This window comes from Caloenas nicobarica, chromosome 4 (genome assembly GCF_036013445.1).
Source record: "Caloenas nicobarica isolate bCalNic1 chromosome 4, bCalNic1.hap1, whole genome shotgun sequence".
Taxonomy (NCBI): Eukaryota; Metazoa; Chordata; class Aves; order Columbiformes; family Columbidae; genus Caloenas; species Caloenas nicobarica.
Window position 1 is genome coordinate 53,060,695 of NC_088248.1, and position 23,592 is coordinate 53,084,286.

Sequence of the window (23,592 nt, forward strand, 5' to 3'; positions counted from 1 at the left end):
AATGTAGGTTGAAAGGGACCTCTGAAGGTGTCCAGTTCAATTCCATCCCTCCAAGGATTTTCCCAATTAATCCTTGTACTCAGGTTGAAATAAAAGAACTAGCTTATGATTAATACATCTCAAATTATAGTTACAAGTCTAAACTTAAGAGCAGGCTTTCCTGGTGATTGAGTACTTTAGCAGGTATTACTAGGAATTTGTTTTCTAAAACATATTCAGTAACAAGAAGCAAAGATCTGTGAAGACACAAATTAGTCCCTGAAGATGTGAAAAATAAAAGCAGCTTAAAAGCTTGTGCTGGTTTGACTGAAAATGGGTTAATTTTCTTCATGCAGTTAGAAACCTTTCTTTTCCATAGCTAGCATGCTCATTTGGACTTAGTTTAAGAACAAAAGGTAACATCCCAGCACAGAGCTGATGTTTTTAATTGCTCTGGTCTGAGAGCCAAGGACATTCTGAGCACTCTGCCCACAGGTGTGAGGCATCGAGGAAGGGGGCAGGGATGGGGCAGAGCTTGACTGACATCCAGACTGATCAATAAGAGTATTCCATCCCATTAGCGTCATGCTTTGTATTTAAGCAGAGTCGGGACCTTTCAGATAGCTCTTCCGCTCTTTCTCGCTCTTGCTTGCTCTGGGGCGTAGCCAGGGGAGTTTGGATCAGGAGTTTTAGTTCAGCCTTTTGCTGTTTTGCAGAGACCTCTGGGCCTTTCTGCCTTTTTCCTTTTCTTTCTTTTTTCTCTCTTTTTGATCAGCTGTTCAGGACTGGGGTATCGCTTACTGGGACTGGCTGCTTAGTGCGGACGGAGTTCGTGGGGAATGGCCTTGAGCATCTTTATTTCTATTTTATATATATATTTACTAGTAGTGTATTAGTACTTTGTTATTTTATTAAACTGTGTTTATCTCAATCCAAGTTTCTCCCTTCCCTTTTGATTCTTTCCCCTATTGGGAGGGGGGGCGTTGGGAGAGGGGGTGAGTGAGTGGCCATCATGGTTGTATTGCTAGCTCGGGTTAAACCACGACAAAGCTTTTGGAGGTTGGCATGCAGTTGTGACCACAGTATTTAGCATGGTCACTGACTTGTGTTAATGATTGTTTTGTTTACGGTTGCAAAAGCAACAACTTATATCAAGCACACATAACTACAGCTTTCAAGTGAGAACTCACTGACAAACTTTAGTATGTGAACAATATAAGTAAAACATCAGCAAGTACACTAAGACATATGTTCTAACCAAATCTTCATGCCAAAGGAATTCTTTAAGGCTGGAATTGGTCTTATTGGTGGAGAAGTTAAGTATCTTGTATTTTAATATATAAAAACCTTATAATTTCTTTGGAGATTAGCACAGCTAGGCTGTACTCATGGTAAACTGACACACTTTAACAAGTTTAAAATAAATAGTGTGGTACATTAAAAAAAGATAGGATTCGTTTTTCCTGATGTGATTTCCTGACAACAGCAACTTTAGAAAGTAAAACAGGAAATAGTTTGATATTTTTGTGGCAACAGTTCAAACTGGGTTTTTTTTTGCATTGTCTATACATACCTTTCAATTATTTTTATAAACTCTTTGCCACATAGCTGCTGTTCTCTCATGCAAAGACTTGCAATGCAAAAATAAAATTTAACATCATTATGTTTTAAGTGTTAGAAGTATGAAAATAATGAAACACAACGGAAAACAATGAAGACTTACATTCAGTTTAAGTCAAATAACTTTAATTTCATAAAAATCTACAAGTATCTGTACATTTTAAGTACATAGTCCTTTCAATTTATGTTCCCACATATTGTTAATTTACACCATTTAAAGTCAAATATGTTCCCTCTCACAGTGATAAATTATACATTAGCTCATCATGCTACTATCTACAAAAAGTTGAGAGAATAATCACCTGCATGTCACTGATCTCTATTTGTCATTTTGTCTCTTCAAAACACGTATAAAGGCATCTCTTGGTACTTCCACATTGCCAATTTTTCTCATCAACTTCTTCCCTTCTGCCTGCCGCTTTAAAAGCTTCATTCTTCTTGTAATGTCTCCACCATACTATGAAAATGAAAAAGCGTTTTAGTAAGCTTAAATGCAACTACAGTAAATTTCAGCAACACTAAACTCAAGCGCTTACAAATAGTCAGAAATGCTAGTTATATTATGACAAAAGATTGTTTTATACTCCATGTAGTTATCGCAAAAGGCCAATAGTTAAAAAGAACATGTTCATTGAGGGTTGAACCGAGTTACCTAAACATATAAATTTACATAAGCACGGCTGACATTAGACACAACCTATAGGCTATCCAACTGGGGCACCTTGACTAGCACTAGGTGCTTACATCTAGGTAAGTTAACTGAATCTTTCTATATGTTGAACAAACACCATCTGATGTATGCGCCTAGCAGAAGAATTCTATAATAGTTGTGAGAAAGGGACACTTGCTTAATTTTTTGCCAACGTCTTCGCTTCAGAGAGCTAAAGACAAGTAAGAGCCATCACGTTTTTCCTATAGCTTTGTCCAGTCTTGTTCATAGTCAACTATTGCATATTTAAGGCCTTGTCATGATGTATTACTGAAAACGCAGGTAAATGTCTAATCACAGCCAGTCTCTAAAGAAGCACTTTTATAGTTTCTTAAATCACACCTGGAAAAAAAAAAAAAAAATCAGGAAACATGAAGTTACACAAATGTGTGTGTACACACACACATACACTTACTATATGTCTAAAACTATGAGAAAATGGTGAGATGGGAGTGAGCACAGCCACAGCTCTGTTGAGTTCAGTCTAGGTGTGTAATTTTGAAAAAGCCATTACTCTTTCTGATCCACTCTTACTGCAAATAGAGGTTATATGAGTTGAATTTTAAAATTTAAAAAAAAAAAAAGTATCTGTTAATATCCCAGTGAAACGTTGGAGCACAAGCAGAACGTGTCTTTGCTGGGTTTCTACGAAAAGATAGGCCTATCACATTAGCAAGACTCTTAGGTTTACACACATCAGAAACATCAAAAAATGAAAAAAATACCTACACATTTTGCCACAACATTTTTTCTGTAAGCTTTCAGCCTGTAAAATAAAATAATATATGTACTTCAACACATCAGAACATCTCCTATATGTGAAGCTAAATACTAAGTTGTCAAAATACTAAGCATTGCTTTTCTTCTGGTTTGGTAAAACTCATTGGAATTATGCATTATATTTTGTATACAGAAAACAAGCTTCTAAACAGAAGACTTAATTCACATTTCTCAATTCTAGAAATATCCCTCAAGGTGTACAATATGTACATAAAAATTACAATCTTGCATTTTTATCTAGGATTTCTGCTATGATTCACAGTGTTACCTAAGTGTGTATATAGGTATGTACACACAAATTCTTACAGCACCTCTGCTTGGATCCCTACCCTGAATCTTATTTAAGGAGCAAAAGTGCAACAACAAACACAACATCAAGGAAACAGTTTGCTCTAAAAGAAGCGTGTGCTGCTAAGAAATAGTTGTGTGTTCAGTTTGCAACACACTTCCTTTGGAAAAGCAGTTCAGTTATTTTCTTTTTTTTTTTTTTTTTTTTGTTTTGCTGATTCTCCCAGAGGTTAAGCTATTCCACAACTAGCTAGTTTTTTTCAGCAGTAAGAAAGTTTTTCCAGTGCCAAACAGGAAGTGGACACATGGGTTTTGCAAGTTATACTCTACGCACTAAGCGCAATGCTGACCACAAGCTATTTAAAATAAAAATACTTTTTTTTCAATTAAATTTATATAAAGTCCTTAGTCATAGTCACAGCTCAAATGTTTTGGTTTTGTTTCCCCAAGAGGTCCAGTAGCATACACAAGAAAAATATGACTTTACAGTAAACTGCAGGTACTGTAATGTATAAAACTAGTAGGTAAGACATTGAAAGTACGTATTTTAAGTAGCTTAAAGTAAGGAAGGGAAAAAAAAGGGAAACAAAAGGGCTTCACTTACGTTTCTCTTGCAATGATTTTCTTGCCAATAGCAGCCTGGATGGCTATTTCAAACAACTGTCTAGGAATAGCATCTTTTAAACGTTCACAAATAAGTTTACCAGTAGTATACGCCTTATCACTGAAAAAGAAAGTTACCAGCGTTTTCAGGAAGACTAATACAACCCCAAAAATATATCCATAGAACAAATCGTTTGATAGAAAGATTTTAGTAAAGGTTTTTAACTCAAAAGATAAGCTGATCAGAGAATAATTTTACATCTGAGTGGTCTCTCTATGTTACCTGTTTCATACAAACAGGTGATAAGATTTTACTAACAAAAGGTCTTCAAATAAATTTAAAATATTTATGATAAGCACCCTGATTATCTATCACACCGAAGCCATTTTGAAAACTGTCACAGCTTCAAATGCAATTTTAAACTAGGTGGTCAAGGAGGATTTTCATTGATTGTAGGCTCGACAGGTCAGAAGATCTACATATTACAGAAATACTTTTAAAACATCGATTTTTATAAAGCAGGAAAAAAAACCAAAAACATTTTAATGTACTCTTGTCATCTGCTAATAAAAATTATCCAACTATATTTAGCATCTGCATATGCTTCATATTTTTGAAAGAGAAAATGACAAAAGAGCTGAAGAAACTACTAAACAGATACTTTCATAAGCCATTGAAAAAAAATTCATATTTAGCAAATATATTTTAGCAACATACAGCTGAAAATAGTTTTACATGTATTCACGTAGCAACAACATGATTCCTTGCTACCTGTAAAAAGCAAATGGCTTAAGGTTGAAGTACTTAAGTAATGTTCATTAAGCATTCGTTTTAGAACACAGAGATATTTATTTGTATAATTAGGACAAATAATAATGGTTATCTTACTACTGATCTTACAGTAATCTCAGTAATTCTTTCGCTATGAATGTAATTCAGAATAATTATTGTTATATAGATACATAGTCTATTTACAGTGAGAGGACTCAGGATAACCAAAGCAGGAGTAGAATGAATGCTGTCTACAAGTTGAAAAATTTATTTGTAATCTAAAGCTAAAAGAAAAGCTATAATTAGTTTCAGTGAGTGAAGCAGCTCTGGAGTGCAAGCTAAATTGATCAAGAAACACATGTTCTAGCAATAAGTAACTTTTGCAAGGTCGGCCACTCCATTTTCCATGATTTCAAAGTAAGGAGATGCAGGTAGATTGCTAAACACGGCTTATTTATGAAAAACACAGTAAGTAGCAAATGTATACGAAAGAGTTATTCCACTCCAGCCCCAGGATCTTTCTGGATAAAGTAAGGGTTTCATTTTCCTACATCAACCTTCTGAAGTTAAGACATTCCCAAGGATTTCGGGATCACAGTCATGTAAAAAAAAATGAAAATATACAAATTTTTAGCAACTACAAGTTTGTATTTTAAGAAGGAAAACCAAACAAACCACAAAAAGAAAAACCTGAAAAAGCTGATCTCAGAATTACTAGAAAGGGATGCTGAAGTTACAGAAGGGAGCCTTATAAAGACTTTCTGAGAAGAAAGCACGGGCAGAGGCTGGAAACAGGAAGGCACTATTCTCACCTGAAAACCAGTTATTCCTGAGAAACTTCTAGAAAGTGAATCATTTTAGAAAAAAAAAATCTGAGGTAATTACATCCAGTAAATATTTACATTCTCCTGGTATTCTGGCTGGAGACAAGATAACAACAAACTTCTATAGAATATTAATTATTTGGAACATCAAATAATTTTTTTCATGTTTTTCAGTAGTAAATAATAAGTGCCATAAACGATTCATCTGGCATCTCCTAGACTGGTCAAAATTTAATTTTTTTCAGCCCCTTAAAAGACTGGCATTTTGCATTTCCTTCTCCTCCTTGTCATACATTACCAAAAAACCATTATTACCTAGCACTTAAGTGCCTCTTTTTCAGATCATCTCCAAAAGTGGTGATGTAGTGAAATCCTCAATACTGTTTTCATATATATGTATATATACACATTATATAATATATAACAAATATATTTGCATTGTATATTAATAGCAAGTCTTATTTCTTTGGAACACAGAATCCAGTCAACTTACTTGTGTATGATTGTTGCCAGCTCTTCAACTGGATTTCCATTTAGGAGAATATCCATTTTGATAAGGTCTGCTGCCTGGTATCCTGCATCTTCATAATCAAAACTAAATGAAAGCAGGTTAAAAATTAGTGATGATTTTGTAAAAATTATATTCTGCGTTCTTTGTTCCATAATTTATAAGTTTTAGACATATTTCTTAATAAAAGACTCCAACTTTTTATTAAAATAGGAGCACAGGTTTTCATGGTTTCTCAGTCCATTTCCCTTATGCAAGGCTGGACTAGAAATTTACTGCAAATAAATCTCATCTCCAAGGCAGCAGAAGGCATCATCCTGTCTTCCAGCTATTGAGCCAGGTGAATAAATAAAGAAAAAAAAAATCTACATTCTTACTGCAATCTCTTGAAGAGTTTATTCAAACATTTCTATCAGCTGGAAGATCCTTAAAGCTCCAGAAACAGAACCCTTCAACACAGCTTTTGAACAGCAAACATCCTTGATGTCACACAAATCAAACACTAACACTGGATTGTTTTCTTTTCATCCTCTCATTTAACAGACTTTTTATATGACCCCTATTATTCCCTCTGACAACAAAGTTTTCCTCTTCATTTCCAAAGCATATTTCTCCTTTGGTCGGTATGGGCCTTGCTGTCTGTGTGTCAGTTTGCAAAACAAATCTTAAAATGGAGGAGACAGAGAGATATATGTATGTATGTATCTATCTATCTTGTATGAATGTGTAAGTGTGGAGAATACAAATACCACTAAACTGGTCAGATCTGAAATATCAAAACAGAGAGGGGAAAAATCCTCTGAGAGTATTTGAAAGTACGTCTATCTTAATTAGCTTAAATAAACCATAGTTATGTGAATAGATTAACATAACAGAAGTATGATTATTGAGAGCATTAAATACACAAGCAACATTAGGGAGTCAATTAGGAAATGAAAATCAAGAAATAATCTCAAAATCTCCATTCCTCTGTTTCTGTTACCTGTCCTTGCCTCCCTACTTTTGGTTATGCTTCTACTTCAAATACAAAAACCCAGGCAAAACACATCTCATCTTACCTTTATAAGGCATATTTAAGAAAACACGGACTCAAACCAAATTCACTCCTTCAATGAAATTCATTTTTATGCTCATTAAATTAATAATGTAATTATTAGGTTGGTGCAAAAAGAACTGCTGTTTTTGCATTGTTGAAATGTGCCGCTTGATATTGGAATACATTTTTAAATAGATGTGGTTATGTTATACACTATTTTAACACACTTTTCTCGCTTTATGTTTTTTTGCTACTAACTTATTACTTGCTGTTTATTTTATATTTATTTTAGGCTATGGAAATGATGTTAGACAAAAAGCAAATTTGAGCAATTTTCTTATTTGAGTTCAAAATGGGTCATAAAGCAGCGGAGACAACTCACAACACCACCACATTTGGCTCAGGAACTGCTAATGAACGTACAGTGCAGTGGTTCTAGAAGTTTCACAAAGGAGATGAGAGCCTTGAAGATGAGGAGCGTAGTGGCCAGCCATCGGAAGTTGACAAGGACCAACTGAGAGCAATCATCGAAGCTGATCCTCTGACGAGAAGTTGCCAAATGACCATTCTACGGTCATTCGGCATTTGAAGCAAATTGCAAAGGTGAAAAAGCTCGATCAGTGGGTGCCTCGTGAGCTGACCAACAATCCAAAAAATCACTGTTTTGAAGTGTTGTCCATTTCTCAATCAGATTTGACATGCGACGAAAAGTGGATTTTATACAACAACTGGCAACAACCAGCTGAGTGGTTGGACTGAGAAGAACCTCCAAAGCACTTTCCAAAGCCAAACTTGCACCAAAAAAGGTCATGGTCACTGTTTGGTGGTCTGCCGCTGGTCTGGTGCACTACAGCTTTCGGAATCCCGGCAAAACCATGACATCTAAGGAGTGTGCTCAGCAAATCAACGAGATACACCAAAAACTGCAACACCTGTAGCTGGCACTCGTCAATAGAAAGGGTCCAATTCTTCTCCACAACAACACCCGACCACACATCATGCAACCAACGCTAAAAAAGTTGAACGAATTGGGCTACGACGTTTTGCCTCATCCGCCATATTCACCTGACCTCTCACCAACCAACTACCACTTCTTCAAGCATCTTGACAACTTTTGGCAGAGAAAATACTTCTACAACCAGCAGGATGCAGAAAATGCTTTCCAAGAGTTCGTCGAATCCTGAAGTATGGATTTTTAAGCTACAGGAATAAACAAACTTATTTCTTGTTGGCAAAAATATGTTGATTGTAATGGTTCCTATTTTGATTAATAAAGATGTGTTTGAGCCTGGTTATAATTATTTAAAATTCACAGTCCAAAAATGCAATTACTTTTGCACCAACCTAACAAGTGTAATGGTTTCTGTTAAAATGCAATGTATCTAACTAACATGTCTACATACGAGGTTTGTAAGAGCTATCGAGTCTCCTGTGGCACAAGCCCATCTGCCACACAAAATTTGCCCTTCCATTCAACTCACAAAGGCTCTTCACAAGCAGCTGAGCATTGTTCTAGCCTCTGAATTTACAAAATCCACCCATAGCAGAACATTTTGTCTCAAAATACAGATGATGTACCTTATTCCCATAATAAAGCATGTAAGTCAAGTAAGTGTTGTTTGTTTTATATACAGTTTGTTAATTGTTTTTACTAGCTTTAAAGAATCAGTATCTGGTTGTTTTGCCTTTTCCACCAAGAGACTATAATAGAGTAAGAAGTAAATTTTCAGTTATTCCTTTGGTAGGAAATGCCCATTGTCACTTCAGACAAGCGAGTGCCGCTCTATATGTCACAGCTGAAAAATACATGCATCAAAGAAAATTATGATTAGGTATTGATGCACTTTTCGTGTTTTTCAGATGTATTTCCATAGTTTTCACAGTGAATCTAATTCATTAAAGATGAAGTAAGACTTGATATGCAGCACCACCATAAAAGAATATTCTTCACTTGTGCCTTTCCATATCTTCTCCTCTGATCTTTTTTTGTTCGCTCCCTCAGGATGGTGGGGAGGGCAGCGGGGTACAAAGGAGGTACTTACCTTGCATAACCTGAAGACAGAGACTTAAGAGCATCATAAAAATCCACCACAATTTCATTCAGTGGAAAGAGATATTTTAGCATAACCCTGTGTTCATCCATGTACAACATATCCTTCTGGACTGCCCTACAATCCTAGACAAATAAAAATTGTTTCAGTTCCCCTTGACAGAAGTTTTCTACAAATAAATACAAACCAAACTAATATAAACAACTATCCAATTGCACAAGGGAACTCCGGTACTTCAAGCCACAAAGTAACTATCCTATTGGTAGTTTGCTCAAGTCCCTGAATAAATTGCAGCACCATCATAAATGAAGTGGTTGTAACTTCACTAGAAAAATTATTCAAATCTATCCTCTCTAGAAGCTCAATTTCTGAAATCCTTAAGAGCTTCTGCTTACTGCTACCTTTTAAGTGTATAATTATTTGTCCATAAAATCTCACTGAAATTGGATATTTTGCACACATCGGGGTATTACACAGTAGGACTCGCAGGCTCATCTTCTTTCCTGCCAGGAGGGTGTTCTTGAAGTTATTTTAGGAATTCTTTTAAATAGATCTTATACTCCACTGTACTAACACACAAGCACTGTACTCTCTTGTATTATGTATTTTGAAATGTTAAAAGCTAAGAAAAATATTGTGAGGAAATTAGATAAAGACAATATACATGGCAGTTAAAACATTTTTAGTTAAAAGTATTCCAAATACACCTGGGGAAACATGATTGGCCATCACTATCATAAATGTACTCCAGTGAAGTTTTGAAAACACATATAAAAAGTAAAGTGCTGACATAAATTGTATTTCCATGAATATACGTCTAAAAACAATAGGTCTTATTTCCCTGCTGCTGGTTTCATTCTTTCAGGAAAACAGCAGTAGCTATTAATTTGTCTACTGCAGGATGCTTGACTAGGTACTTCATTGTCACTGAGCTTCATTACTAACTCTCACTATAAGGACTTTGTAGTTCAGTAGTAATTTTACATATAAAAAGTTTAAATACTCTTGAAATAAAAAAATATTTTAATAATTATTGTCAAAGATACTATTTAAGTACTGATACCTTACTATCTAGTATCTTCACTTTAAGTATGATATGAAAAGCTTAAAAATACAAATGACAAAACTAAAACTATATACCAACCTGACACAAAGAAATTATTTTCCCAATATATTCATGAGGTGTTACAATAGTACCAAGAACAGTTGGCTCTAAATATTCAGATACTGAAAGTTTATCAGGAAACTGAGCAGGGTTGATAATAGTAATCTCTTTTTTACCATACTCCTGAAAACAAACAAATAAAACAGATACTGTAATTTTATAAATAAGCAGACTAAATAGCAAAGGAGACAAAAACAGCATTGAAAAAAATGCTAAAAAACATTTTAATTGCTTGGAAAGATTTGTGAATTGTGCAAGCCAAATTTATACCAAACACAATTTTAAGAGAGACTTCTACATCACATACCGAAGTCCCTGGTTGGCATATCTTTAAATATTATTATATAGAAAGATTATAGTAATTACTTTCACTGGGAAAATGGGGTTTTTTTAAGCATTTTATCCACTGAATTTTAAACAGAAGTACTTAGAATTAGGACTACAATCTAGGATTATCAAAAGAAATAAAAAAGCTTTTCTGTCCATCTTCCATCACTCTTTTGACTGTAGAGTAAGGATCTTCCTTCTTACTCCATCCTAACCCTTTTAGGTGGAAAGCACAGCTTCACCAAAAGACCTGCTTCAAGTATTCTGCAGTTTGGTGATGGGGACATTCTTCTCTAAATAGAATCTTGGGTTCAGGCTCCCTTATAGGCTGAAGTGGGCTTAGAAATCAAGCTTTTGATTCCTGTACAAGTGCTTTCATCATCTATTTGTTGTAGTCCAACATCTCGAGAGAGGCTGGAGTTGTCCTTCTGAAGTAAGAACAAAAGGAAGATCAAGCTTCTTATCATGTAGATACAACTTCCCCCACGCTCCAAAGCAAATGATTCTATCACTTCCACTGACAAGGCAGCATTCTTGAAAAATGACCCAACTTCCAGCACTGCTTGAAGAGTGTCCCACACCAATCCAGAATCACTTACAAACCAAAGGTATCAACTACTTCATTCATAGCTGCTACACTACGTAAGGAAGAAACCAAAACAACAGGAGAGAAAAAGTCTTACACTTTGCAAGCACAGCAACCTTTCTTAAACAAGCTGTTTGGAATTCACAGATTTTCTGTAGTGTTTAGAGGTACATGTTAGACAATAATGAGCCAGACTATTTGCAGCCTCCTTTCAGCAAGTGCTCCTAAGTCCACCTCTCTCTCTCTCTCAAACTCAAACACAGTAATTTTTTTGCACCCAATCAATGAAGTTTGCACATGCCTATTTCACTGTGATCAAAAACTCACTTATCTTCAGCAGCCCCTGCTGGTCTACAGTAGCATTACAAGCTATTCCTAAAAACATTAATGTTTTTTGACTGATAAAACCTTACAAAAGACTATTTCACCTGCTTTAACCTCAGTCCAGTCAGTATGCACTGGAAAGAATACAGCAAGAAATGTGTCTTTTATTACCATTTTCATGGACAGGTATAAGACATAAAAAAGAGAGTGCTTGAAGTGGAAGAGGGAAGGAAAGTTAACATTCTTAAAAAAAATCCATTAAAAATGTTTGAAGTTAAATATTGGTGCTTCTAATGTTTAACATAAAATTAAGTACTAGTCTACATTAAAAAAGTGTATATGTTTCTTATGGGAGGCTTTTAAGCTGCTATTTACATAAAGCTGTAATAAATTTAACGTACCTTTATCAACTTTGCTGAGGAAAGAACAGCTTTATATGGAACTGTAGGTGCAGTCAAAATAACAGACATGTTATACTCCTGCTCCAAACGTTGATTAAAAACTTCCATGTGTAAAAGACCAAGGAAACCCAACCTGGGAAAAAAATACCCTGCTGGTAAAAGTATTTGTATATCCCCTGGAATTTCACAGCGGGCTTTTTTTTTTTTCCCTCCTTCAGCCTGTTTACACTGGTAGTCTGGCAATATCAGGCACAGCAAACAATCTCCAAATGATCCCGTAGGTGAACAGTATAAGTCTTTGTGAACAAATACTATCAATCACGACAAATTGCATACTCTGCACAAATGCAGAAGGTAAGAAAAACACATGGTTTTGATCTTTAAGTGGCATCAACCTGAAGTAAAGCTCCTAATATTTAATTCCTTTTAATTCAATCTTCAGTTGACTCACTTAAACTTGCATTCTCAATTTACATACCATTCTAAAAACAAAAGCAGTATAAAAGCCTCACCTCCATCCAGCTCCTAAGGCAAGGCTACTGTCACGATGAACAGTTACACTGGAGTCATTCAATGTCAGCCTTTCCAAAGCACTTTTGAGATTATTATATTCTGTTTGATCTACAGGATACATTCCTGTCAAAACATATTAGATAAAATTGAGGTGATAACAGAGCTTTATCTAGTGTGTACTTAGCTCTCAAAGATGCCTTTTACAGTGAACACTAATAAAATCAGAAATAGCTTACCTTCTGGTGCAATTTTAAAATGTGGAAAAACAATATGAGGATTTTTTTTTCTTTTTTCTTTTCCTCCCCAAAAATTAGTTAAAATCTAATAAAGTTTTAGATCACCTCATAAAAAACAGGAATTAACGTTCAAACCGTAATGGTAGGGACACTGTACCCATCAATCCTTCATGGTTGTGGAAGATGCACAATTGACTATAACCACTCTTTTGCAGGGCTGCAGTGTAAACATTTAGCTTATGCGTCACTGGAGAAGCAGACAAATTTCACTGAGATGTTCCTTCAAAGGTAAGAGTGATTGGCAAAAAAAGTGCCACGTCTAACAAAGTTGCAAATGTTTCTATATTTTTTGAAATTAATTCAAGCAGCAGCCTGTATAATTACTACCTGAAAGAGTTTCTACTGTATCACTTTTCACATCACCATGTGTTCAGAAAATGTTGATTGTTCTACAGCAAGAAGTTAACACATGTGCATCCAAAAAAACATTATTGACAGGATTACACTTCCCTGCGTTCACTGACAGACCACCTAATCTCCATGAAACAGTTCAAGTGAGTTTTTACACATCCCCTCACAAGTCTAGAAAGTAATTTCCAGAATTTCTTTCTTTCAAAAGCATCTTCCATAGTATTTGTAGTAGATAACTGAAGCTGGTGGAAATAGCTCAAGAGAACTATATAAACTTAAAAAGTCAAATATTTTACAGAATCATTCTGAATATTAGCTGTAGCATTTTTCCATGTTTAATGAGAAAGAAACAGCTACTAATTTGCAAAAGAAAAAAGAATCACAATAATTATGGAAACCCGATTATCTAAATTAAGCATTGTCAAAAATCGAGTCACTTTTTTAAAGCCTCAACCCTTCTTTTCCAGCCGGCAAGAGTTTACTGTCATCAGGAGCCATAAACATGGCTAAAAATACATGCCGGTCTTGTATTCAGATAAAACCAGTCTGCACCTGTTATGAATCCTGTCCAGTCACAGGGAAAATTACAGAGTTATAAAAACGACATTCCTCTTTAGCTTAACTTTGCTAAAATTCTAATCCTCACAACTCTTAACATATCCAAACATTATTTTAAAAGCTTAATAGCTCTCTTATTCTTGTTACCTGAAAGAAGTAATTCCACTTCATATGAGTTTACTCCTCACCTGCAAAAACCATTGGCTTTGCTGACTTAAAACCAGGCAAAGGCTCCACTGGCTGTTTATAAAAAAACAGTGTGTCTCCTATTTGGGCTTCTGTTACTTCTTTCATTCCAGCAATCACGTAGCCCACCTGTCCAGCATATCTAAATAAAATTGGCATTATAGAGACATGCTTCTTGGCGTTATCAGTATTTCCCCTATTTTTCCCACTTAGCTCAGTCAGAAATTCAAATAAAGCACCCTCCCTAAAAGCCCATAAGCCAGATTTAAGTTGTTTCTCCTCTGAGTTATGAGCTTTGTCTCAAAGGACAAACTATCTGTTGACTCAAGTACCTCTATTTCTGTTAAACAGTAAATTTATAGTTCTGGATTTTGAATTCTGTGCTACTCTCTGTTTGAAAACTGGAGCTAGGGGGAAGTTATTAGGCATCTAAGACAGAACCAAAACAGTTCCCAGCTACCAGCACAGCAAGTTTCATATGCTAATTGTGCCAGAAACAACAAAAGACAAATGCATTCCATCATCACATAATGCTGTTAGGAGAGGAACCCACAGCAGATAAAACCAGAGGGTACTGGTTTTGGATGGAATGGAGTTAACTCTCTCCAGAACAGACCTGTATGGTGCTGCACTTTAGATTCGCGCCTAAAACCATGTTGATAACATATCAATGTTTTAGCTATTGCTGAATAGTGCTTGCACAGCATGAATGCTTTCTCTGCTTCTCACTCTGCTCCCTCAGCAAATAGGCTAGAGGTAGGCAAGAGGCTGGGAGCTGACAAAGCCAGGACGGAGGACCCAAACTGACCAAACGGCTATTCCATGCCATATAACAACATGCTTGGCAATAAAAAACAAGGAGTGTAGTCTTCCCAAGGTGGCGGTTACTTGCAGACTAGCAGGGTATCAGTCTGCCTGTGGGCCATGGTAACTGATTGCCTTTGCATCACTTGTTTTTATTTCTTTTCTTTTTCTGTCACTTATTAAACTGTCTTTATCTCGACCCACAAGTCTTTCCTCACTTTTTCTCTCCCAGTTGTCTCCCCAGTCCCACTGGGGTTGAGGGAGTGAGCAAGTGGCTGGTTGGGTGCTTAGTTGCTGGTTGGGTCCAACCCACCACACACAGTATGTAGTCTCACTGAGAGTCTCCCAAGAAAATTATTAACATACTTGGATGAAAACTGATAAAGCTTTTCCACTAATTCTAAGTACCTGATTTTCTTCCCACTGCTGCCATGAGGAGCCAGTTTCTGGAAGCTGTTGCATTCATGGATTTTAAGTTTTCCACCCTCAAAATATGATGCAGCAATAACTAAGATGAAGCCCTATTCCCTTCCACTCTCAAACAAGGTAGTTCCTAGAAATAAATTGGACAGCTGAATAAGAATATCAAATGCTAGTCTTAAAATACTAGCTGTCCAGATATTCCATGTACTATAGAATGGCATCCTCCCTCTAGCAGTGCCCAAAAAGCAGTTCCCAAAAGCTCCTGCCTCAGCATGCTCAAAATGAAAAAGACTGACATTGAGCATTAAATTATAAATAATAATCATAAAAACCCCACCAACAAAGAACAAAAACCCAAAACATCTCCCAGTCGTTACCAACCAAAACAAAAAGCAAAGTAATGCAAGATTTTGTACCTTACACCAATTTACGATTTGTTCCACTGTAAAAAATTTTTACTTACAGCTTATGCGTTGGCTGTTCATTTGGAGTCAGAATTCCAACTTCATTAACTTCGTATCTTTTCTTTGTGTGTGCAGACACAATTTTATGCCCTTTCTGAATCTCCCCACCAAAGAGTGCAATGTTAGCTATGACACCTCGGTAGTGGTCAAAGGTAGAGTCAAATACTAAGGCTTTCAATGGATCAGCAGTATTACACTGAGGTCTGTCACAAAAAAATTAAAACAATAAATTAAGCAGTGTGATTTCAGTGAACACTGAATGAGCAAGCACCCTCACCACAAAATATTTATACAGATATATATTAATATAGATAAAACAATCAAGTAATTTTCAGTAAACACATACGAGACATAATTAGTGTTTCACTATGTATTATACAAAAAATCTTGACATTTTATTTCCTCCATGTGCAACAGTAGTACGCACAGCCATCATATTCATTTCACAACAGGTGACACTGATGCTTAAAATATTGTATTATGTGGGACAAGAAAAATTCAACAGTTACATTCCAACAGCTGAGTTTAAAAATGTAAGTCCCCTGTTATTTTGGTTTTGCCATCTTTCACAGAAACCTGATCTCAGATTTCCATTGCAGTTTTTTAAACTATAATTATTAACTAATATAAGGACCACAATTATTAGCTAATAATAGGAAAAAAGAATGAAAACCAATATGCTCATTGAAACAACTGTAATTTAGCAGCTTTGTCATCAAGTTCTTACATAAAGGTATATTTTAAAGGTTGGGTTCAGGATATGAAACTCTAAACACAGTGGATATCAATTACCTTTATCATTTTAACAATGCAATGTTCAAAGGGAGTAACAGCACACATCCTCAAACACTGAGTCTCATGGAAGCTACATTAACTGTCATAAAAGTATCACCTTCAGTGGTTCATCTCTTTCATTTCAGACTGAACTAATTTTCCTCTCCCACTTCTTAAGAATAAAGAAGTCTCTTCAGCTAATATTCACACAGTCATTTTATAAAAAGTCTCTCTAATCTGGTGTCATTTTTTCTGATTTGCAATTTGGAATTGACTTAACCAGTTTCGACATTAGATTTGTCTCACCTCTCTTTAGAAAGGATTGACTTTAAATCAGATGAATGTTAGGCGCAAAACTACTGCCAATACTGCACACATGCAACTCATGGTTTCCTAATTAAACTTAAAGGTTTCATAGTTAAATACAGACTTACGGCGGAATCTTCTCAATGACCTTTTGAAGAACTTTTTCAACATTTGTTCCTTGTTTAGCAGAAATCTAAAACAAGTCCAACGACAATTTTATAGGACGTGTGTCTTACACTCACAAAGTATCTATGAAAGTGTCACATTTACTTAGACAGTTTTGGTGGCCACAAATACTACTACTCATAAAAGCATTCTGAAGCACACTTTAGAATGCTATTACTCTGCGATGCTTATTTGATTATAAATTATTCTGTTACCTTTTTTCCTCTACTGAATGGCAATTATTGTTATGGTAAAAATGAAAACAACTTATGGACCCACAATGAGAAATAATTTAAAAATCTATCTGATGCCATTCATCAAGACATACTAGAATTTTTAACTGAGAAGGGAGTTCTCCACTCCTGTTTTCCAGGGTACAGTCTTTAAAGAAATTCATGTATGTCAGACAAAGAGAGACAGACAGATGACACCCTGTTGATTAACTATGTGTACAAGTCTTTCATTAGCTACAAAGTAGATACAGACATAACATCAGCCATGCTATAAAATTTCAAGTGATCTTACCCTTACACATTCATCTGCAGGGATATCAAACAGCTTCTCAATTTGTTTTTCAACTCTTTCAGGGTCTGCATTCTTCAAGTCAATCTGAAGAACAACAAACTGCTAAATATACAGGCAATCACATCTTCCACACGATCCAGCACTGTTGTTTCCAAATATACAAGCCAAGGATCCTTACTGTATTTATAAGTAGAACACAAAGTTCTTATTATATTCTAGCTATTTCTTCATTATATATTTCTATTTAAGGATACATTTCTTATAAATCTTCTATACATTTAAACAACCCAAGTATTTAATATGAAACTCTAAAGCCTTTATTACCTTATTTATGACAGGAATTATTGTAAGCTGTGCTTCAAAAGCAAGGTAGAAGTTTGCCACCGTCTGAGCCTGAATACCCTGGAAAATAAGCATTAAAAAAATTTAACATGGAACCTTCTTCATTTTAGGTGTGTTGTTGTTTTTTTGTTTTGGTTTGTTTTTTTTCCCTAGGCATAGTATACAATATAAGATTACTTCGCTATTCTAACCACTCCTTCATTTGAGGGATGGAAAAGAAGTAAAAGTTATTAATTATAAACATTGCTGAGAAACAAAACAACATTCCTAATTAGCATTTCTCATAATCTGAATATAAGTAAACAAACTAATAATGTTCTATGTGTGATCACTTACATGGAATTATTTATATATAACACAGTATTATGCATATGCTATGCACCATGTAAGTATTTTTGCGTATGCTATTTATTTCTGAATAGCCAAGATCATAATAGGTACCTTCAAACATAGATTATTTGTCCACAACAAACTATTCACAAATAGAGTAAGACAAAGGGATATTTATCATGGTAATAAAACTGTAGTTACTCAAGAGGGCAGGAACATACCTTCAACTTACCTTACAGTTATATTCAGAAAAGAAAACAAAGTATAAGGTTTCTATATGCATTTCTTTGAAATGTAGGAATAGTTACATTTATACAGTCCTAAAATTACACTCAGCCCTTCGAAGGCAGCCACGAGGCTGATGCCCACCCCGCCCCGTGAAAATGAGTTTAACACCCTTGATCTAGTAGATACAAAACTTCTCAAGTTTCCAGAATAAATTTATTCATGTTTGGCTTATAGTGTCCTTTAGCTTTAATGTGGCCAGTATCTATATTACAGACAATCAAAACCACAAAAGCAATTATTTATAACTAACAATGTGGTTGGCTGAACTGATCATTAAGCTTTCCAAGAAGAAACTGAAGGTACTCAACTGGGTATTTGCACTATAGCCAAAAGTTCTCCAGACTGATATTTGCAAAGTTCATACACTGTAAAAAAGTAGAATCTGATTCTTATTAATGCTATGCTTTTATTGCTTTATCAGGGAACTGCAGTATCTATCTATCAACACACAAGTATTTGTCTCTAGAATTTTTTTAAAACTCCCATTACTCTTCTTTTGCAACATAATATAGTACTTTTATGTGGATAGATGAGACGCAAAAACACTGATGGAAAAATTAAAAAAAACAAAACAAACTTATTCATCTCTGTAGCTTGCTTAAAGAAATTGCTGAAATTCTAAGTAGAAAATAAGAATTGAGAACTCCACCTCATTTGCATCCACTACAAGTATGACACCTTGACAGGCAGACAGTGATCGTGACACTTCATAGCTGAAATCTACATGGCCCTGTGGAGAAAATAAATGTTTACAATTTCAGCTACTTCTAGAATCTTTTGCAAAGATTTCTATACTATGATGTTTTAATTTGTGTATCTGTTTATAACTCTTAAAAAAAAAGAAATTTAATAAAGACAAGAAGCCATAAATCTCCTACTTTTAAATATAAATACATTTAGCTTCCTATGATTTAAAGACTGTTTATACTTAACTTACCGGTGTGTCAATAAGATTTAAGAGGTAGTTAACTCCTTCATGATTGTAAAAGAGAGATGCAGATTGTGCTTTAACTGTAATTCCTCTTTCGCGTTCCACTTGCAGTTTATCCAGCACTTGTTTATTATAGTCAGTCTTAGCAATTGTTCCTAAGACAAAAAAGGTTTTATTACCTCATTTAGTACATTAGCTCTCAAAATAAATAATTCTTGAAAATGCCATTAACCAGGAGAACATGGGACTTGCAGCTGCAAATGAAGCTTTTCCATTTTTTTTAAGTTAAATTTAGATTTTAATTTAAAAATAAAATTATGCTTCAACTCAATGTTTGTTAAATAATTTTTTACATATGAAGTTATATAAAATACTTTACTGAATAAGCAGGATACAGAACATCTTGTAAGTCTAAATCAGAAATTAAGAAGTAGTAAGGATTCCATTCACTGCTAAATAATTTTGATCTTTAGAGAAACTTCACCTCTTATCACTGGAGAGCAGCTCTATAGCCCATGGCTCCAACCAGTGCCAAACTCAAGTACAAAAAGAGCATTATCACAGAGCTTGACAGACCCCCATTCAAAACTCCATCAGGTAAAATTGCTCCTAGTGACACACAGGAGGTAACTCTAAAGAATAACTTTGATCAAAAGCTTGTCTCCCAGGTTTTGTTTTGCTCACCTGTTGAGTGCATCCACCACAGCACCCCTTAAGTAAAAAAAGCAAGATCCTTCCAAAGAGTATTTCTGAGTAGCAATTTAAGATGTGCCCTGAAATTAGTCTCCTCTTGGGAGACAGAACAATCGCTTTACAGCTCACCTTAGAGAACCTTCTAAGACAACTCCTGTCTCTCTCTTCCAAGGAAACCCTAGTTTCAGAGTCACTTATAGTTACGAATACCCTTTAGCACTTCAGTTTCTCGCTTTCACTTTAAAGGGGGAAAGTTTTCCTGATCCTCAACAATAACACAGAAATAAAAACACTGAAGTCCAAGCAGCACTCCTGTGAGCACAAAATAAATACTGCTGAAGATGAAAGTAGCCAACTTCACCAATACTTAGAGTGAAGGAAAAAGCAAGTCCATATAGTATAATCCATGGAATTTACACTGAATTACTAGAAATTATTCTACACACTAAATCTAAACCAACACAGGGCTGTACATTTCTAAAACTTACTATGCAGCATCATATCAAGTTTGGTACCAGCGAGCCTCACCACCATGAAAGGCAGTTGCTTATGGCTTGCTCACAAGCAGACCTATCTTTACCTTCATCTAAGCAAAAGCAGCTGAAGTTCCTCTCTGTTTAAATAACACTTTTGAAAACTACTCTGGCAGAACTCCTAGGTCATGACAGTCTCCTTCTCTCCACCCCAAACAGCAGCAGTAGACATCATGAATTTGCTGTGCACTGGTCTAATGGATGATTGGTCAGGAATGAAAGGAGTACCATCTTGTCCAAGGAAGTACACCCCTTTTCAGTCTCTCTCTAAAATATATACTTGCTTGAGTGAATTACACGCTTCCTTATCCCTACTTGTAGGCAGATTGCAATCAAAAAGTCCATCATATTCACATCCGTAACACTACACAACTGGCAGCCTAAAAGCATAAGCAACCTGCTACTAGAAGAGCAAAGGTATTAGACATTTTAGTAATAATCAAAGCTACAGAAACTTAAACTTCATCTTATGTGTCAAGAGAAGGTAGCATAATTAGAACACTTACCTGTAATTTCCAACAATCTGTCTGCCAGTGTACTTTTGCCATGATCTACATGAGCTATAATACTGAAGTTTCTGATGCTTTCAACAGGATACATTGACATATCTAATTTTTCCTGAAAAACAGATATTTATCTTCATAAACCATGGTTACAGTCTCTGTGTATAATAGATAAAAATAATTTTAAAAAATAATTAACTCTTTTCTCTGCAAGAGACATAGTGACTAGAGATAAAAAAATTAAATTGTCATCACTGTTTAAAATGCTAGCATTTCATTTTAGTCATACACATGTATGTATTTATTACTCTGAATAATCACTAAGTATGCTGGAAAGTGTTGTGAAAGGTAGTATGTTCTTATGAATATAGGGAGTTGGAAAACTTAAAACAGTTTCAAGTTTGTTAAACTACTAAACCTAATGATTAAGAAAGCTGGATTCAGGGGACAGTTAAGGACATTATTCTTCACAAGCTTGACAAGAATACATTACCCAGCAGCTCAGGTAACAGTGACCTTATCATAAGGACAAGCAGACTTTCTGGGAAAGGAAGCTAGAGGTAACACGTGTTTTGGCTAAATTAAAAAAAAAAAAACAGAAGAGTAGCCCAGCTTCCGTGGTTCACACACAGCAAGGTCCAACAGTAAAAAACTTCTTGTGTTATTACTACTCATTCCAAGTAATATGACACTCTGAAGAAGTGGCTTCTTTGCTTTTCAAAGCTTTCAGCATCAGGAACCTCATCAGAGACCTCTAACAGCAATCAGCAACACTGAAAATCTCTGGTCACCAATGTTAAGAGATACACAAAGCTCATCTCACAAGCTATGCAAGCAGCTCCGGGCCAGGCAGAAAAGCAGCCTCGGAGTTCTTTGCTAGCATCAATACACAGCATTAAGCAGCACTATCTGCAGTGTCCCTGGCAGGATGCCTCAGTTTGGAACCGCACGTCCTCCTCCTGCCAACGGGACGCAAACACCCCTGCGGCGAGACATGGCCACTCCAGGGCGACACCGCCCGTCCGGCGAGGCCACCTCCCACGCACCTGACCGCCGCCTCTGGGGACTGCCTGCGGCCCAACCGCGAGCAGGCGAAACGACTCCCCGCACCCGCCCCTCCCGGGCACCCCGCGGACTCACCCTGCCGCGGGAGCTGTACAGCCGCCCGCCCGCCGCCAGCCCCGCGGGCCGCCAGGGCGGAAGGCAGAGCGGGGCGGCAGCGGGGCGAGGGCTCCGCAGCCGGGCCCACCACGTCGCCGTCCTGCCGACGAGAGCCATGGTGCTCGGGGCTGAGGTCACCCGCTCACTGTGCGGACGGGCGCTCGGCAGCCTCGGCCCCCATCGCCTCCCGCTTCCGCTCCCCTCACCGCGGGGCGGCCCTAACGGCCCCTCAACGGCGCCCTCCCCTCTTCCCTTCCCGCGCTCCCCGCGCGATCCCGCCGCAGGGTCGCCTAGCAACCCGCCGCCCGCGCGGGAGGAGAGGGAACTCCCACGGCACGAGGCGCACACGAGCAGTCGCCCCGTGAAACGCAGCACCTCACGCGCCGGAAGCGCTCCCGCGCAAGGGCGGAAGTGGTCAGAGCTCCGCGGTGGGGAGGTTGTCCAGTCCAGCAGAATAACAAGCGTTGAAGCACTTACAGGGCAGCAAATCAGTACCAAAACCATGAATTTCCAGGTGATCCATTTATGTGTCAAAATGTGATGGATGTATGCGCACAATTAAAGTTTCATGTACTTCAAAAGCCATTAGGTATAATGAGGATAAATTAAATGTACCCATCATTAGCAACATGGAAGCAAACCACGTAAAATGGTGAATTCAAATACTTACAGATTCGTGACTGAAAATGTGAAAACAAAATGTGAGTGTGAATTTCTTTTCTGATTCCCAAGTGTCATCTTATGGCTACACCTGGACGCAACATTAAACGTCATATCAATAATCATTTGAGTTGCAGACAATGTAATTCTGTCATAATTGCATATCAGTCAGTGCTCTGTGTTATTTCCTGGCAGTTGTGTTCAATAAAAACAAACGTGCTCCCTGCTTGACATGCTGTACGTGTTTCCATAAACTGACAGAACTGTACAAGTGAGCATTCTGCAGTCATCTGCTAAACTTCCCTAAGTGTGACAGTTGCACAGAACGGAATGGCATACCATAATGCAGTGAATAATATAAAAGGTAAAGAAACATTTCCCCAATAGTAAAATGTGAGCTGATAAAATGCAGGTAAATTTTGCCAGTCTAATCTATAGACGTATGCATGCACAAGGCTGAGCAGATCGGTGATCCGTGGTGTCTGTGAAACACAGCAGGCAGTGTACCACTTGCTGTTCCATCAGCAATGCACCTCGTTTGGAAGCAATTTTTGGTAGCACTGTGAGACTGTGGAAATGTAGAAATAGAACAAGATTCCATGGTGGTATAAAAAAAAAAAAAAAAAGTGGGTGGTGAGGTGGGTGGTCTACTTTATCTCATTTGTGAGGATTTCTGTTACACAAGCATGGTTAAATGAAATCACAGATTTGTATTCTCTGCAAGTAGTTACTGTGGAAATGGTCTATCCGTGACAAAACCCCTTCCTGTCACTGAGAAGCGCTGCTGCCAGCAGATGCTGAAAAGGAGTGACT

At 36.7% G+C, this 23,592-nt stretch overlaps 1 protein-coding gene across 3 annotated transcripts; it reads right to left on the reverse strand.

Annotated features, from left to right (window-relative positions):
• Positions 1–1,757: 1,757 nt before the first annotated feature.
• GUF1 (GTP binding elongation factor GUF1) lies at positions 1,758–22,506 on the reverse strand. 3 transcript variants are annotated; one of them, XR_010606096.1, is made up of 18 exons: positions 22,099–22,506; positions 20,962–21,073; positions 19,236–19,384; positions 18,948–19,028; positions 17,663–17,740; positions 17,339–17,422; positions 16,777–16,841; positions 15,568–15,771; positions 13,880–14,019; positions 12,486–12,609; positions 11,974–12,106; positions 10,315–10,458; positions 9,162–9,295; positions 6,069–6,170; positions 3,981–4,100; positions 3,038–3,074; positions 2,448–2,650; positions 1,969–2,056 (listed from the first exon to the last, which is right to left on the reverse strand). XR_010606096.1 is itself a non-coding variant. In XM_065633353.1 (17 exons), exons 1-17 carry the CDS (start codon positions 22,234–22,236, stop codon positions 1,919–1,921), a joined length of 1,983 nt encoding a protein of 660 aa, XP_065489425.1. In that variant the 5' UTR covers positions 22,237–22,506; the 3' UTR covers positions 1,758–1,918. The 3 variants fall into 3 exon arrangements, 2 of the variants coding, with proteins under 2 accessions (XP_065489425.1, XP_065489426.1); XM_065633353.1 differs by lacking the exon at positions 2,448–2,650 and having other exon boundaries at positions 1,758–2,056; XM_065633354.1 differs by lacking the exons at positions 2,448–2,650; positions 18,948–19,028 and having other exon boundaries at positions 1,758–2,056.
• Positions 22,507–23,592: the final 1,086 nt, after the last annotated feature.